This window comes from Micrasema longulum, unplaced genomic scaffold, assembly GCF_059751315.1.
Source record: "Micrasema longulum isolate JH-2025_06_02 unplaced genomic scaffold, ASM5975131v1 h1tg000692l, whole genome shotgun sequence".
In the NCBI taxonomy this organism is placed as follows: domain Eukaryota; kingdom Metazoa; phylum Arthropoda; class Insecta; order Trichoptera; family Brachycentridae; genus Micrasema; species Micrasema longulum.
The window spans coordinates 1,216,780-1,234,497 of NW_028277888.1; the positions used below are offsets into that span (position 1 = coordinate 1,216,780).

The following is a 17,718-nucleotide window of genomic DNA, read 5'->3' on the forward strand; positions in this document are numbered from 1 at the left end:
AAAATGGATTTAATATTATTAAATTTTAGAACTACTTACCCAAAGAAAAAAAAAGAATACACACATATTAAATGTACTACAATGCAAAATTAATAACTTGGTGACATAATCTTACAATGTTTAATATGCGTAAAATATAATAGTAGAGGTAGGTTTATTAAAAGTAAGAACGGCGTTTTCGATTTTTTATTTACATATTTTTTTTTTGTATATATGCAGCAGAGATAATGTAGAACTATTACTAGTTATATGCAGCGGGCGTCTGGAGAAGTATAATTTGTGGGCATGAGCGTGGGCGCCGCGCCGTTGTACCGGCGGCGTCGTACGTCGCGACGCGTCGTATCGTTCATACCACCACTGATCAGAAGTTATCGATTAAACAAACATTTAGAAAACTTAAAGCACGATCAATTTCATCTAATTCAACAGTTTTTAGCGATTTGATATTCAACATGACAAGTCCTATTCCAAAAAAGTTAAATGGAAATGGCACCACAAAATTATACCAGAATTCGTATAAAATGGAGTCCAAAAATCCATTTAGAGTTATTAAAGTGAAAGAAAGAATTAAGATTGCACTTGACATAGACCTTCAAGAAGTTGATTTGTCAGAACACGATTTATCTGGACTATGCATAACTCTTACAGAAGATGTTAAAAATGCAATCAAAGAAGAAAATTTTGACAGGTTGGAGAAAATAAAATGATTTCTAGATAAACTTCATTAAAAATACTTGAGTGCCTTTGTAATGTATTTCGAACCATTAAAAACCTTTTTGTTTTTTTAGGTATCGCCTTATTGTTACTGTTACTATAGGAGAGAAGAAAATGCAAGGGATTCGGACGTGTCATTCTTTTTTATGGGACCACGAACGGGATAGATTTGTGGAATATACATATGACACAAATAACTATTACATACAAGTCGTAGTTTATGGAGTTTATTTAGATTGATTTAATGTTGTAGTTATTATTCATTTTTTAAATGCACACATTTAAATTATACCTCAGTGTAATAACGCACTACCGCTATAGAGCCGCCCATACGGACAAAAATAACACTAGGATTATTAATCACGAAGTTGACTATAGCATACAGCAAAACAATGGGGCATACGTACTCAGGTAGAGAATCACAAGCGCTGAAACGAAACCGTCCATTACACGTTTGTTGTTAAATAAAAACAAAATCTAAATTTATAACGCTTTCGTTCTAAGCAATTGAGCAAGATGGCATATCTACAGCTGTAGCGCATTATTACCATAATGTTAAAATACTTTTATTTTGGGAATGTGTATATTGTATTAATTTGTAGATAGTCTTTTTTATTTGACAACGCAGATTTTTATTTTTAAGTACCTAGCCCTAGTTTTAAATGTGTATTGTGTACAATTCATGAAATTATTTGTACCATTTATTTATTTTTAATTTTGTGAGAATAGAAGAAAATAAAAAAAAAACAAATTAGGTTTTTGTTCTTAATGGGAGAAATATATTTTTATTAAATTGGTGGTCAACACATACAATAATCATTCAGTATCCACAATGAGGAAGTTCAGTGGGTTTTAAAAAAAAAATATTTGTTAAAAGACTGTTAAACTAAGTCAAAATTTAAAAAAAAAAAAATTATATATCGTATTATCGGCGCTACGATTTTTCAAAGTTTTGTATTTCTGAAATAACTCCGCGTGTAACGTCAGAGGTTCATTTCCGCTTATTCTCATTCAGTTCTTCCCATTGGTCCAGAAGCGACAAGCAGACCGGAAATCTTCCACAGCTCTCAGATCATAGGTTGATTCACATGAACCAGTGACGTCATTTAAAGTAGTGCGTTTTTATCAAAATATTTATTATTATTTTTTCTGTACATTTTCAAGAAACTTTGCCATACAATTTAAAGATCTAATTTTTACCCCGCGTAAGAAAACATTTTTTGTATCCAATTTCCCGTAGGGCTGAAGTTCCTCATTTATAAACACATATATGGGTCTTAACTTTAAGTCTGAATTTTGACGTAATATGAATGAACGAACCTTTGCCCAATTTATTACCATATACTATGTTGCCGACGTAACGCCACACATGAAAACGTAGCGGCCCCTCCTGGGGCTATTATATATATTTTTAGCATAGGAACTTTAGTCTGTGTATGCGAGGTATCACTCCCCAAAACAAAGACTCATTTGTCGCTTTCGGGGGTGATCATCGCCATACTGAAGCATATATAGAATATAAATTATTTAATGAAATATTATTGACTGCCTACTATGTTGTTTAATGTGTCTTGATTGTGTTATTGATTGGCCAACCTAGAACCGCCTGCTATTGGTCTAGCAGTAAAGAAGCAGATTCTTTTTTGGGCTTTAATTAAAAACATATCCGTCAAATATTGACTTCTCATTCTGAGTGTGGCATCAGAGGCTTCTACCCGTAAAGCGTTAAATAGAGACGACTTCATGACACCAGTGACCAATAGTATCAGACTTTGGGATTGGATCCGGTCGAGTCGTTGGAGATTATTTTTTAACATAGTTCTAAAAGAAACGAGACAGAATCTAAATAGCTTTGGATATGCGCAGTATAAAAAAGTTTCTAAATAAAAGGGTTCCTCTACAATTCTCGCGAGGCTACTTTTAACGTATTAAATCCGGATTGAAAATCGTTTGATATGTGGTTGACGTACAAGTTCCATGAAAAATAAGTGTCCGAATTACTCCCAAGAACTTAATTTGGGTCGTTATAGGGACTATCTCACCTCCAAATTGATTTTGTATGATCAAGATGTTTTACTGCCAGTAGAAGGTTTTGACATAACTTTTACCAGTCGATACTTTTTTTTTACCAACCATTTCCTAATGTTTCGCAATCCTAAATTTAGAATATTTTCTAGATATTTTGGATCCTATATACATAAAGGATATAATATTAATAGGGTTTATAAAGAAATCGTCAGCGTATTGAAGCAAATTTGTCACTGTCGCTGATGTCGTGGGACCACCAAAGATTTGTAAAAGTGCAAATACATTGTAATTGTAGGCTGAGTTTTTTTTTAAACATTTCTTTTGTCTTTGCATGCAAAATATTTTTTTTTAGTTTTGTCCAATTAAAATTGATAACAACATACCCCACTTTTATTTGTGAGCAAATACTTTGTTCATATTATTTCGCTATTTTTACAGTACTTCGCCACATTCGTTTCAATATTTCAAGAGACACAACTTTGCAAGAGAAATCAGAAATGTCAAAATGGCGTCTTCGCAAGACGCTTGGTACATTTCTTTATTGGGTTTGGCGGAGAATTTTAGAACAACTAATCCACCAAACATAAAATGTTGTATACAGTGTTTACAAGCCGTTTTTAATTTCAAACCCCCCTCAAGAGTGGAAGCTAGAACACATTTACAATTGGGAAATATACTCTTAACTCACACTAAAAACATTGACCTAGCAAGAACTCATTTGGAACAGAGTGTAAGTTCTCTATTATCTCGTTCGTTAAAGAGATATTCTAGTTATTATATTCGTACAAATAACACATTATTTGTCAAATATCGCGGTCTAATGCGCCGTGTCCTCGGTAAACACTGCCTCCGATCATACCAAAACATAAACAATAACCTAACATCTTGTCATTTTATTATTACTGGATTATGGTTTATTTAATGTCCTACTTTATTTCAGTGGCTTTTATCACAGTCTATAAATGGATTTGATGATGTCAAATTTGAAGCTGCGAGTGTATTAGCTGAATTATATGAACAACAAGCACAATCCACATTATCAAAACCTATCCTCAGAAAGGCGATAGAACTATCTCAACACAGTGTTTATTGGCACTGTAGGCTGATATTTCAATTAGCAGTGAGTATTTATCTTGTATCATCTTCCTATTTCGGTGTTATTCATTATATTGTCAATCTGATATCTGGCCAAATAATACTAATAATATGGAAGTCTGCATTTGGTAGTCTGTATTCTCTTCTATCTGTAGATTGTTGTAAAGTTAAGGAGTTTTATTTGTTTACATATTAGCTGAATGGGGAATGTTTAAGTCCCTGGAAGGTTAGAAAGTTTCTACATCTCAGTTAAAATATCTATCAAAATACTCAAATATTTTCACAAAAAATGTCATTTATTTATTTTTTAATTTTAAATCTTGAAATCGGGCACACATTTTATATTGTGTACTGTGGAACTTATAAATTGTGGATGTAATAGTTAATACTATTACTATTACTAATGTACTATTAACTAAATGTATTTCAAAATGCATAATTTTTTCATTTTTTAAAAGTATTGCGTACTGTATATCACAGATACACAATGGATAACCACCAACTCATCCGTGTTTCAACAATTAAAGGATCTTATTGTCAAATAGGTGCGAAGGTTTTCACGGTCACTGTTATCAATATTATGTATCTTTTTTGGGTGATACCGTGTATGTTGGATTTGATCCGACGTTTCGGCTACCATTGCAGGAGCCATCTTCAGGGAAAACAGTTCAGTTTTCCCTGTAGATGGCTCCTGCAATGGTAGCCGAAACGTCGGATCAAATCCAACATACACGGTATCACCCAAAAAAGATACATAATATTGATCTTATTGTCATTTATGAAAGCAGGTTGACTTTTCATGCTCACGGTGAGAGAACGTGTGACCTTGAACTGGCAGGGTTTTCGAGAATCCCAGTGCACTCAAAATCCTGTACAACTGTTGGTTCGCACCAGGCTTGAGAGTGCGTCGGAGACATGGAGTCCGCACGAGGCGAGATATTACCTCGTGTTGGAGAGGGTTCAGAAAAAAATCTGAGGTATCTCTACACGAGGGAGTATTGTCATTATCCGTGGCTCTATCCCACCGCATTCCCCTTGGGCATGCTTGGGACCAACCCATGTTTTCAGACTAATGAGAGGTTTTATCGATAACTCTACCTTTTTATAGAGTATCAATTTTATGTTCTTGATGGTTATTTCCGGCAGTGTCAGCACATACTGTTTTACCTCCCGGTTTCCAGAAGAGCAGTTAGGCAGCTGAACATTATCACTTAAGAGATTGACATCTTTCACATCAGTGAAACTATTTTTATGAGGCTAATACTCTTGCTATTGGAGAGTATTACATCTTAATAATGTCGAACCATTGCTCTAGGGTCCTGGTCTGATATGTTGTCCTAATATTACATTTTATTTGTTATGTTATTTTGATAAAATAAATGAATTTATAATTGGATTATAAAAACCTTGGTATCTTATTCATCAAAACATTTTTTTTTCAGCAAATGCATGCGACAGAAAAAGATTATGAAATAGCCAGCAGCTTATTAGGACTGGGAGTGGATTATGCGCACATTTCCAATGCCAGTTATACCAGAGTTTTATTTTTACTTAGTAGAGGAATGGTATGTTTTTAAAAAAAATATTTATTTACCTAAATATAAGGAAAAATAAAAATTGGTCAAACTTTCTCAAATCACCAATATTCATTTTTAAAAGTAGATGCTAGCTCAAATTTGTGATTTCATAAATATTTAATTGTTTACTACCTTAATTTTATTTGAAAATCTAATATGACAACAAAATACTTCAAACAATTGTAACAAATATTACTGACTGTCAGACAATAGACTTTACGCACATTTGGTATTATGTTTACTTTCGTTTCTTGAGATGTGTAATATTTCCATCCAAATTCTCGATCCGGATTTGAACAAAAATTAGGTTGTGGATCGCTATGATTGTTTTCTTGTGAGTTCCTTGAATGAATCTTAGTAAAGCCATACAAGCATTCTAATTACGTTGAAGTGGTAGAACTTGTTCTACATTGTGATTGTTTGTGAGGAAATGATTTGCAACTTTACTAGTTAGTTGGAGACCTAGAATTGAATCTGCTGTTATTGAATGCTTAGGGATGGTGTTCTTCTCCAATATATTTTTGAATATTTTTTTCTCATAGAGAACTTTGTCAACAGTCAATTCAGCGATGTGTTCAATCGTAAGCTCTTCAAAGCCTTCTCGATCAATTGTTATGATATCTGAATGATTTAAATAAAATAAAAAAATTGTACTGCATTATTTTGAATCTTATGTAAAAAAAGGTTCCGGTGTACACATAATTATTTTGCTATCATTTGTAAATTTGTCTACCAATCATAAACACTAGTCTGGAAATGTTAGTCACGACGAAACTTAGTCGCTGGCGGAAACTTCAAAATAGTGATCAAAACCAAAGAAACATATTTATTATAAATAAACTACGATTTGAAAAATCCATAGATTTCATAGAGTAACGTCACATGTATATGAAGGGTACAGGATATAAAGGATGAATTTTAAGAAATGAAGTTTTGAGATAAAACATTTTTAAGTTTTCAAACCTCTTAGACATTAAAATAAACTAATAAACATAAAGGAACCCGTTAAGTAAATAACACCATTTATCGATACTCTTCCTGGCCGGTTACCTTTCTTTCCCATCCTTCCCTTGACCCATCCTTATGGTACCTACCTAACATCAAGATAGAAGATATTCAAAATTAGAAGATTTGGATTTAGAACAAAAACAAAACAACATTTTTAACTTCATATAAATTCCCATAAAAAGTGATTGGATTTGTCGCGCGTCGTTGAAAACATTGTTACATTTTATAGTTCATTTTGTCATCCAGTGCCCGAAATTGAAAAACATTCAGATCATATTAAATGTAGGTATCCATTCCATGTTCCTATCCTTTCTTCAAATATTTCCCTATCACAAAACTGAATGAAATTAATTTTTCATTTACAGTCCGCCTTTTCGTTAACAGAACCAGCTTCTCTAGGTTGCAGAGTTTTATACAGTATTTAACAATTTACAAACATATACATAAGTGCACACGATAGGAGAATTTAACTAGAATCCGATTTGCACAATATCAACTCTCATATAAAATATAGACGATTTGCCATTTGGATCCTTAATATAGCCGTTAATATTCACTGTCAGTGACCTGTTTATTAATTTCATCGGGATTTTTACCTGAAAGCATGTATCAAATCAAAAGGACTCATCCAGGATTCTGATTGTATTTCACACCTCTCGGACACAGAATTTGCATTTACACTCCATTTACATTATTTCAGGATGCTTTCAAATCAGTTAATAGTGAATTGAACGCATTAATTTGTTTTTTCCAGCTTTTGCTTATCGATAAGAAGTTACAAGAAGTGTTACCCCTGTTAAACCAAGCCGGACATTTAGTGGACACGTGGGCTGGTAGTCCGCACCAAAAAGAATACCTGAAAGTGTATTTTTTAGTTTTACAAGTATGTTTTTTGTCTAACTTTTATTATGTTTTTTAAATTATCACATCTTGCGCTGTGCAATGGAAACATAACTTTTGTCACAATGCATTTATTTACGAGTTATGTATATTTATTGTTTTTTTTAGGTTTGTCATTATCTAATGGCTGGTCAAGTAAAAAGTGTGAAACCATGTTTGAAACAATTACAACAAAGTATACAAACAATTATGGCACCAAATTGGCCAACAGATGAAGGTAAATAACATATTTATGTAGCAACTCTTTCCTCATTTTACTGAATGTATAGGAAAATTTTAAATTAATATTTCATTGGGTGTTTTTTGTTCATTCATGATCAAGATAAGCCTCGATTGGTATACCAATGCAGTGCCCTATGCACCATTGGGTGTGGAAAGGCTAATGCTGATGAAATTAAGATAGTTTGTCGCAGGATGCAAAATTAGCAATTCAAAATGGAGTCCTGGTGGCGAACCATACGTATTGGAGTGAAGTATGGAATTGGAAAAACAAGCAAACATGAGATAAAACCGTGTACGATAGGTGCACAAATCTTTGCATTATGTGATGCTGACACAAGCGTTTTCGACAAAATCAAGGAGTACTGCGGTGGTTTAGATATATAAAGTAAATTGACAGCGAAAGATTGGCTTGAAGGATTTACGATACGAATGTCGATGGATGCAGAAAACAAGGAAGACCGATAAAGACATAGCAAGACCTAATTCAACAAATATACTTGAAGATGGAAATGTTAAAAGTCAGAATAATCGTCATGGGTGCATGAGAACATGCATGCATGCAGAGGAAGCGAGGTCTTTATGCAAAGACAGGCTAAAGTAGCGTTCTTTAGTTTGTTTTTGGGTACATCATCATCAGTGGCGCTACAGCCCGTTGTGGGCCCTGGCCTCCTCCAGAATTTGTCTCCATTCGTCCCTGCACCCCGCGGCTCTTCTCCAGTTCGTCAGGCCAATCGCTCTAATGTCACTTTCTTCATTATCCAGCCATCTTAATTTTGGTCTGCCTTCCGGAGTGGTATAAAGAATCTTTTTTGGGGTGCGGTTATCATTCATTCTGTGCACATGGCCCAACCATTGTAATCTTATTTTGACGAATTGTGCAATGTTGGGTTTGTCATACAGGGCCTCTAATTCATGATTAAACCGTCTCCTCCACACTTCGTTTCGGTTGATAGCACCAAATATCTTCCTTAATAGTTTTTGGGTACAAAGCCACCTAAATATTACATTTAGCGCCATTGTTATACAACCTTTTTTTAGTATTTACAGATCTATCTAAATATAAACCCATTCACAAAACATTCTGATTTGTTATGAGGCAATGAAATCAATCATTGGCTTTTGAAATTTTTTAGTATTCATTACCTAATCTTACTTCTGTAATGAATTAAAAATGCTAGTTGCTTGAAGGGTTGACTAACCGAGACCCAGAGGGCCGATTAAGTGAGACCCAAAGGGTCAAATCATAAAGTATGTAATAGTCGGCGACAGCAAGTTAGTAACTCGCTATTTAGTTTCATCCTTCACCATGTTTGCACTCTGATCTATTAATGTCTCTGAAGGCTTATAATTTCAGAAATTATATGGCATATTACATTTGAACATGCATGAGGTTTCAGGTTGGGTTGACATGAAACCGTTTTATAAAAGGTGTTATTTTTTTCACTGATATATTATTTCTTAGACTTAATTTTGCCCTTGTTTGTTTAGTGTCATTTTAGAAACATTTTATGTAACAATATCAACATCATTCTTATTTACACCGAATGGTGCATAGGGAACCTGCATAAGTCAGAGCAATTTCCAGTCTAGTAAATAAAACTAAATTATGAAATGTTAGTAAATAATTCTATATAACCATTAACAGACTTTTCTATGTATACCGGTTTCGAGACCTACCCATTTGCCAGGACATTAACTACACTAATACACAAAACCCACTAAGATTCACCTTCACCGTAGTAGTTGCACGTAGGGTGCTGATAGGACCCATGTTATTAGAAACAAACACCATGTGCACCCTGGTTTTAAAAAAAATTTCAACTACTGCTGTGAAGGTGTGTAAATGGTGAAAGTTTAGTGGGTTTTGCGTGATAATATATTAGTGTAGTGACAAAGAGATAGGTAAATCTCGAATCTGGTAAACAGAAAAGTCAGTATAAAATTTCTGACCACAAAGTTGCTGCTTTAAATATTACTGTTTACTGCATACCAAAATAAAATAGGGACGAGTTTGAGTTTGGGTATTGTCTTGTTAACCTTAATAATAAGTTAAGGAATGCTATCTTTGTTTATTTTTTTATATTTTACTTTTTGTGCTGTTACATGTTCACTTAATTGCCATACTTACTAGTTCTTTGCTCAATGTATTATTATTGCGTTTCTTAAAATTATTTTTTATTATTAACTTTTTAAAATCATTCTTATGTTGTTGAAATTCCATTTGTCGATGCGTTTTGAAGCTGCAAGACTTTTTGTGATGTTAGCTATCATATTATTTTTGTCATATTATGTAAATGTTATGAACTATCAAATATCTAAATTTAGTAAATGGGGTCTAGAATTTCAACCGTCCATGCGCTCAGTAGCTGCAAGACTTGTTGTTATCTAAATTCTAATTTTATAAATTTGCTTTTTATTTCGTTTTTTAAAATATCACTTAAACTCTAAACTTCATTGTCAAATAAAAAATTTAAAAATAAAAATGTAAATAGGGGCTAGATTTCTTATTGTCCATGCGCTCTTTAGCTGCAAGACGTTCTGTCATCTAGCTCATATATATCATAATTGGAGACGAGGAACTAGAATCCCAACCGTCTATGCGCTCTGTAGCTGCAAGACGTGTTGGGATATTTATTTATTGTACAGCGCCCTTGAGGTGATTTTCACAAAAATGGCGTTATATAAATTATCCAAACATTATTATTAATAATAAAACTTAATTATCTATCTATCTTATTTGTTTTTTAAATTTATTTTTTAGTGGTGTGCGGAAGCAATGTGGGAGATATGTTTTTATGGATGCCCAAAGAACACCTCTATGTTCTTGTATATCTAGTTACCGTGATGCACTCCATGCAGGCGGGTTATATGGAGAAGGCCCACAAATATACAGACAAAGCCCTCATGCAGATTGACAAACTCAAATGTAAGTACATTACTTTGTCTTTTACTAGCACAATATCAAGAGCGTGCGAACATGTGATGTGCAGATACCTTTTCCAAAAATTGTAGGCTTTCAGAATTTTTTAGCGATTTTTCATTGTTGGTGGGGTCATAATCAAAAACTTTAGGGGGTAAATAAGTTAAATAAAAAAAAAAATTCTGACAGTTGCAAACAGCTCGGACTAAGAATAATAATATCAACTTGATATTACATCTACTGCAATAGTCATTATACGTCTACACAAACAGTGCACTAAATTCGATGATCGCACATTTGCAGTTGCAGGCCCCTATGGCATAAAATTTATTGTACAAAAAGTAATAATTTCAATATTCCACTTTTTTTATATTTGTGTTTGTTTGAAAACTGAGTTTTGTAAAGTTACTTTGTTAGCTATTTTTTTTTGTATTACAATATGATAATTATATTTAATTTTATTCTCTTCTTATTTATGTTAATAAATAAATGTAGAGTATGGAGTTGATTATTTAAATATACAAACAAAAAGCTGATGTGATACTTGTGTTATTTAGTGGTGGACAACAAGCCCATCCTGTCGGTGTTTCAAGTGATGCTGCTGGAGCACATGGTGATGTGCCGGCTGGTCACGGGGCACAAATCGCAGGCACTCGCAGAGATCAGCGCCGCGGCTGCGCTGTGCCGTGCTGCGCCGCGTCTGCTGCCCGCGCACCGCCCGCAGTTGCACACGCTGCTGGGCCTGTACGCCATGAGCATGAATTGCATGGAGGCCGCCGAGGCGCAGTTCCTGGCCGCCATAACGGTAAGCCCACATTCATCAACTAAGAAATGGATTTCCACTTGTATTTTTCTACTAGACCAGACTGCAGTGTGAGCGGTGAGTTTTTAGATAGGTAAGCTGCAAATTTTTTTTAAAATGTGGCTATTTTTAATTTGGTAGATAATCCATAACATTTAAGGCTAAATGGTAAAAAAGTGTTTTAATTTGTAAGTTTTTATTATGTTTAAGTATTCAAGGCATGTTTCAAAATAATATAAAATGTTTTCCTCAGCATGGGACACCCCATAAAAAAAAATTCTTACAAAAATTGTAAAAGAATAAATAAATGTCTCGCTTGTGAGATGCTTTTTCTTATTGTTTAATATACATACTTTTTATTACAGTTTGAACATATTGGGTTGTAAATGATATTTTAATTCAAAGTGCCTTTCTAAAAATGGGAAAAATTCTTGTGCTTGGAAAGGGACATTACACATGAAATTTTATATCAATAAAATGTAATTGAAATAGTATATATCCTCACTTTAATTTGTAATACTCGTAATCTTCAAGTTAACCTTAACGCATAAGAAAATTTTTTTTTAAACAAATTTAGGTAAATTAGATAATTTTAAATTCAATATTTTGTCCATCGGTATCTTCGAAAATGACAAAATATTGAGTAACCTGAAACAAATTATAAAACATTTATTTGAGAGAAAGAGATGTAATTTAAATTACCCAACAAGACACATATAATTTTTTTAAGATAAAAAGAGACAGTGATTTTTAGGCGATAATTTCCAACCTCAGTTTAGTGACTTGAGTTTTTTTTATACAGTATGTTAAAGGTTTAAATGTTAATTCATTTTTGTTTATTTTTATACAAATGATTTTTATGGGAAAATAAACCAGAGACCTTATACAAGGTAGTTTAGCGCACTAAATTCTAATCATTTTATATTATTTGTAAATATGCAATCTTGTTTTTTGGCAAATATTATCATGACAAGGGTCTCAATAAAAAAAAAAAAACTACAAATTTTTTGGTTAAGTTTGTCAGGCACTGCAAAATTGTAAGAAGTGCTATTGACATACGACTTATGTTTAAATTTCATTAAAATATGTAATATTAATAATTTGATTTATTGTTTTTCAGTCTTCTCAAGAACGTGAATTGTGGACCTTTGCTAATCTCAATCTCGCTATCGTTTACCTGAGAGGAAGGAGAGAGACGGAGCTAGCCGGGCTGATGGAGCACATTAACCCGGAGATACTGCCGTCTCACTCGCACTCACTCAGAGCGGCAGCCTATTATGTCCAAGGTCTGCAGGCATTCTTCCAAGCGCGGTACAATGAGGCCAAGTAAGTTTATTTGAAGGAATTTTTGGTTCGATATTGGTAGATCTTAGTCTAGATATTATCAGTTGAAACTGTAATATGTAAGTAGCATCCAAACACATTGGAACATATAACTAGCAGAATAAAGATGAAAGATGGATGAACATGATTAAAATGTACTCTCAAATATGTTTGATTCGAGTTGAATGAACGGACAAGCAGGAAAAAGGAACTTCAGCCCTATGGGAAATTGGATACAAAAAATGTTTTCTAACGTGCGGTAAAAATTAGATAGAGCATTCAATCATACAGTAAAGTTTCTTTAAAATGCACGAAAAAAATATTTTAATAAAAACAAACTACTTTGAACGACGTCACTAGTTCGTATGAATCAGCCAATGATAAGAGAGTTGTGGGAGATTTCCGGTTTACTTACTGTCAACAGACCAATCAGCAGAACTGACCGAGAAGAAGCGGAAGAGAACTTGAGACGTCACATGCGGATTCAGTTCAGAAATACAAAACTTTAAAAAATCATGGCACTGATAATATGATACATATTTTTTTGGCTTAGTTTAATAGTCTATTAAAAAATTAAAAAAAGCATTGAACTTCCTCATTTTTTAACAGCTACTAATAATAAGCATGGCCTCGACATATTTTAAAAATAATTTTAGCTATTTTTTTACTTACTTATTTATAACTAATTAGTAATTAGATATTGCTTTTAGCAATAAGTCCGCCAAAGTACTTATTCTTTGTTGTAGTGTTTAAGTTCATTGTATAAATCTGCTCTTGTCGAAATTCTAAATGAAGCCCAGCTTACAGTATTTTATGTATAAAAATGGAAGCAGATTGTGTACTGAAATAGACGCATACGTGATCCATTTCACCCTCTCTCTTTTTCATCCCACCCCTATGGAAAAATCGAGTGATAGCTACAGTAGTAAACACCTTATATACCACTATACCATTTAGGTTTACAATGCAGTTCCCTATTCACTATTGGGTGTGGATAGGGCTTTGATGTATCTTTTTTTTTTGTAAAATAAAAATATCTCATTGTAACGATTAAAATTTTCAGGAGGTATTTAAGAGAGACGCTTAAAATGGCCAATGCGGAAGACCTCAACAGACTGACATCTTGTTCCCTCGTGCTGCTGGGTCATATATTCCTCTCCCTCTCCAACTCCAGAGAGAGTATGAACATGGTAACTCCTGCCATGCAGTTAGCCAGCAAAATTCCAGATGTTCATGTCCAGCTGTGGGCCTCCGCTATCCTCAAAGGTAATACGTCTATTTCGTTAGGACTTTTAAATAGAATCCTGATCAAATCAGTCTGACTAAAGGACTTTTAAGAAGAATCCTGATCAAATCAGTCTGACTAATGTATATGATTAGAAAAATGAGAAAATCTCCGTTAAGAATGCACCTTGGAAGGGGGGTGTTATGAAAAGGTCCTCTATTAACAAATTTGGAAATCAATAAATAGATGTAAAGCTCCAAAATTGAAATATTTGGATAAATCATAATAATGTAAATTTCTGAAATAAAATAATACTTTTACCCTTCCTTGCTAGGTGGCGTCTTACACGATAACTCCACAATGCATCTGACGAAGAAGTTAATGATTATCCACTCTATTACTATACATTTTTAAGATCCAATTAGTAACAAGTAAAATTTCTATAACAAAATTTATTACACATGTTTTTCAACATTCTATCTACCTATTTTTAAGACAAATATTACTTACCACTTACTATTACCAATAAATTATCCTATGCATGTTCAATTTCTCTTAGCCTCAACATATGAGGGGGTTGGATATTTTGAAGCAATCAGAAACATCAAAAACAAAATTGTTAAATTTAAAATTTTATATGCTCATTTTAACATAGTAAATTAATATTTTGTAAATAGATTTTAGAGCTGGTAAGCTTTCTAGCCTGCTTTTTAAACCAGCAGATATAAATATTTATAAAAAAACAGTTACGTTCTTTAGTATTTTATATCCATTTTACATATTTTAGGAGAAATTGAAATCATACATATAAATTGTTTCAGATCTCTATAGGTTATGTAACGAAACAGCACGAGAAAATGACGCCTACCAGATGCACTGCAACTTCTCCCAGATGCTTCTCAAGGACCACTTCCAATCCACCAAGATGGCGGAACACTCCCTCATCCAGTGGACAGGGGGGCCCCTTCCCGAGCTCCCCGGCCCCACCAGCTCCGAGCACCAACCTTCCTACAGCGGCACCTAGCTAGCCCACACAACATACACTGGTTACTTGTAAAGGAAGGAGAGTCTTCGAACGTGAATTAGATTCGTTATGCAATTTCTAATCACTGAATAGACTCATCTATCGCAATTGTAAAACCAATCCAATAACTTGTGTCCAACTTGAATCTTTTTGAAATCGCAATAAATTGGAATTGTTAAAAAGGATCTTAAAGTGTGAACTTCGCACTGGACTTGCTCTTGAATTTCTAATCACTTCGTTGCACTATTGTGAAACCAGCGATCCAATATCACATCTCTTCTTGAATACTTTACAAAGAATTAATGTGTTCATTGCGCAATATTGCAAAGCTTGCTAACCAATAGTTTGTGTCCAACTGAAATAATTTTCAAAGGAGTCAGTGAATTGGATTTGTAAAAATGCGGGAGTCAGAGTGTGAATACTGTATTGAAATCCTCCCAACCAAAAAACCAACAGTGTAAATTTTGATCATTTCGTGACAAATTTCTTCGGTTGTGGGATAATTATTGCGTTCCAAGTGCTTTGAAAAATAGACATTTGCAAAAAAATTACAATTTGCGATGCATCGGACTGAGGATACATCAACCTTCTGAAAATGAAGTGTCGTTGTTTAGATCGTAAAACAATTTTGTTAATTATTTAATTTATGTTTCATATTTTTAATAATAATGGTGTTATAATTATATTAAAACAGAACAAGTTGTTTACGTTTGAGGTCATCCAAATTGAATCTAAGAATTTTTTATGATAGTAGGGTGATGTTTAACTGTAGAATGTATCTTATCAAATTCAAACTAATTTTATTTATGCAAAATTTTACAGAGTTTTGTGCATAGAAGGAATATTCTCATATAATACAGAAAAAACTTGTTTTTGGATGCTGTCAAGGAAAATTAAAAAAATAAGTAATTAGGTCTAAATTATTTTTACAATTTAATAAAATTTTAACCTCGTCTATGACAAAATTCTAAAGAACAGGTTTTTCATTGTATTTTATTAAATAAACACACTGTTTTCTTCAAAAAGTCTTGGAACAAGAAAATACTATGTATTTATATCTCTCGATTAATTGACATAGTTATAAAACATATAATTTAGTAATACCAACAGTCAGATACACATTTGATTTTAATCATATTCTAATTTTGTTACTCAATTGTATATAAAATCTAGGAACATAGTTAAAATTATAAGTTTATCATTTAATTTTAATTTATTTAACTGGCTAGGTATAATATTTTAGTTGCTTACGGAGTAAAGGTTTGCAAGTGATCTGTAAATATAAATACTAGAAGGAATGTTCACCGTGGATATGTTTTACTTTCCTTAGTATTGAATTCCTTAGATTTAAGTGTTAAATATAAAAGAATCGTTGATATATTTTTAATGTACGAAAAAATTAATTCGTTGCCCTAAGGTTGGCAAAACCGTAAAAGATTTAAGACTTACTTTTTTTTCGCTTGCACTTATTTAAATGAATATGTATTTTTGCATTTATTTTATTGCATAACGGAATATCTTACTTTAAACAGAGGCTGTGATTCGACATTTTTGGTTTTCATAAAATATTCATTCAACATGTTTCTTTTTATTTCAAACTTGTTCAAAATCTGAAAGTTGTATTCAACCACTTAACGCTGCAAAAACATCAAAAATTTTTTTTTTACAATTTAACGGAATGGATAATGAGGATATTCATCGCTATGGGGAATTAGATGTAATTTTTTTTTTTTTTACATGCAGTAAAAAAATTTAACAGTAAAGTTTTTCAAACACTACTCATTAAAAAATCTTTTTTTTTAAAATGGAATAATCGCTAAGCCTCTATTTCAAAGGCTTGTCAGCAGGTAGGAAAGAGAGGATATGAAAGGAAGCAATGAAAAATACACCACAACATCCAGAACAATTGAGAAAAAAATCTTTCTTGGATTTCTTTCTTGCAACTGGCGGGAATCAAACCCGCGACGCCGGTCTCACAGTTAGCCGTCTAACCAACTGCACCACGGTGCCTGTCAATAAAAATGGTTTTAATAAATTTGAACGACGTCACAAGTTCTTGTCACACAATGATAGCATTAGCATGTGTTGTGATAGATTTCTGATTTCGGGGAAGCCATTTTTTTTCAACACTTAACATAATTTGACAGCCATGGGTTTCTACTTTTTAAATATCAGTACGTCTCGCTGATGAGAATTAGTGACGTCACGGGCGGTAATTTCAAAATGATAAAACTTTAAGAAAACATAGCGATGATAATGGCTCAGTTGGATAGCATAATAACAAATATATATTTTTTTAAACCACTGAACTTCCTCATTGCATCAAATAATTTTAATTGCATTGTTTTTATTTTCTAAAGGAAATAATTTGTTAATGAAAGTGACTAGATTAATATATATCTACAGTTGTTAAAAAATATCAGAGAGCTCCATGAAACTTACAAATTCTGTATGCCGAGGCGTGAAGTGGTTAAATATGTGATATTTTTTACCCAAAATCGTTTCATTGCCCTCCACATGTTTTTTGTTTTTCCGTAAAAGCAATAAATATAACATGATCAAATTATTTCTTCACATTATCTCACCTTCATATTTTGTATAAATCATAAGTGTGGAAATATATTTAAATCTCAGTAAGCGTAATCAATAAGGTATAAATGTATGAAAATGAATTAATAAGCTGTACATATTAATCGTGACCTAGTACAAAATATTACGATGTAATGTCGATAAAGAATTATTTTTGGTAAATATGTACTTGTGCAAAAAACCTACAAAATGATATACATATATTGGGAATGATACGGTAAAAATACGAGAGTATTGTCTCGCAATATTTTTAACCACATATCCTTATTTTAATGAGCAACAATATTTATG

At 32.9% G+C, this 17,718-nt stretch overlaps 2 protein-coding genes across 2 annotated transcripts; both read left to right on the plus strand.

Moving 5' to 3' along the window:
• The first annotated feature begins 349 nt into the window (after window positions 1-349).
• On the plus strand, window positions 350-1,434 carry LOC148279633 (dynein light chain Tctex-type 5-like). Its single transcript, XM_088229659.1, has 2 exons — window positions 350-688; window positions 789-1,434. Exons 1-2 carry the CDS (start codon window positions 453-455, stop codon window positions 952-954), a joined length of 402 nt encoding a protein of 133 aa, XP_088085785.1. The 5' UTR covers window positions 350-452; the 3' UTR covers window positions 955-1,434.
• A 1,784-nt stretch (window positions 1,435-3,218) lies between these two features.
• Mau2 (Mau2 sister chromatid cohesion factor) lies at window positions 3,219-15,740 on the plus strand. The gene is made up of 10 exons (XM_088229651.1): window positions 3,219-3,472; window positions 3,683-3,862; window positions 5,280-5,402; window positions 7,177-7,305; window positions 7,431-7,539; window positions 10,306-10,470; window positions 11,022-11,269; window positions 12,387-12,592; window positions 13,653-13,855; window positions 14,636-15,740. Exons 1-10 carry the CDS (start codon window positions 3,248-3,250, stop codon window positions 14,836-14,838), a joined length of 1,791 nt encoding a protein of 596 aa, XP_088085777.1. The 5' UTR covers window positions 3,219-3,247; the 3' UTR covers window positions 14,839-15,740.
• Window positions 15,741-17,718: the final 1,978 nt, after the last annotated feature.

Excerpts from the sequence above, each read along its gene's own strand:
- LOC148279633 (XM_088229659.1), top strand. The coding sequence starts at position 453 with ATGACAAGTCCTATTCCAAAAAAGTTAAATGGAAATGGCACCACAAAA. Across the intron at positions 689-788 it reads AAAGAAGAAAATTTTGACAG|GTATCGCCTTATTGTTACTG; the intron begins GTTGGAGAAAAT and ends TTGTTTTTTTAG.
- Mau2 (XM_088229651.1), top strand. The coding sequence starts at position 3,248 with ATGGCGTCTTCGCAAGACGCTTGGTACATTTCTTTATTGGGTTTGGCG. Across the intron at positions 3,473-3,682 it reads GAACTCATTTGGAACAGAGT|TGGCTTTTATCACAGTCTAT; the intron begins GTAAGTTCTCTA and ends ACTTTATTTCAG. Across the intron at positions 3,863-5,279 it reads GGCTGATATTTCAATTAGCA|CAAATGCATGCGACAGAAAA; the intron begins GTGAGTATTTAT and ends TTTTTTTTTCAG.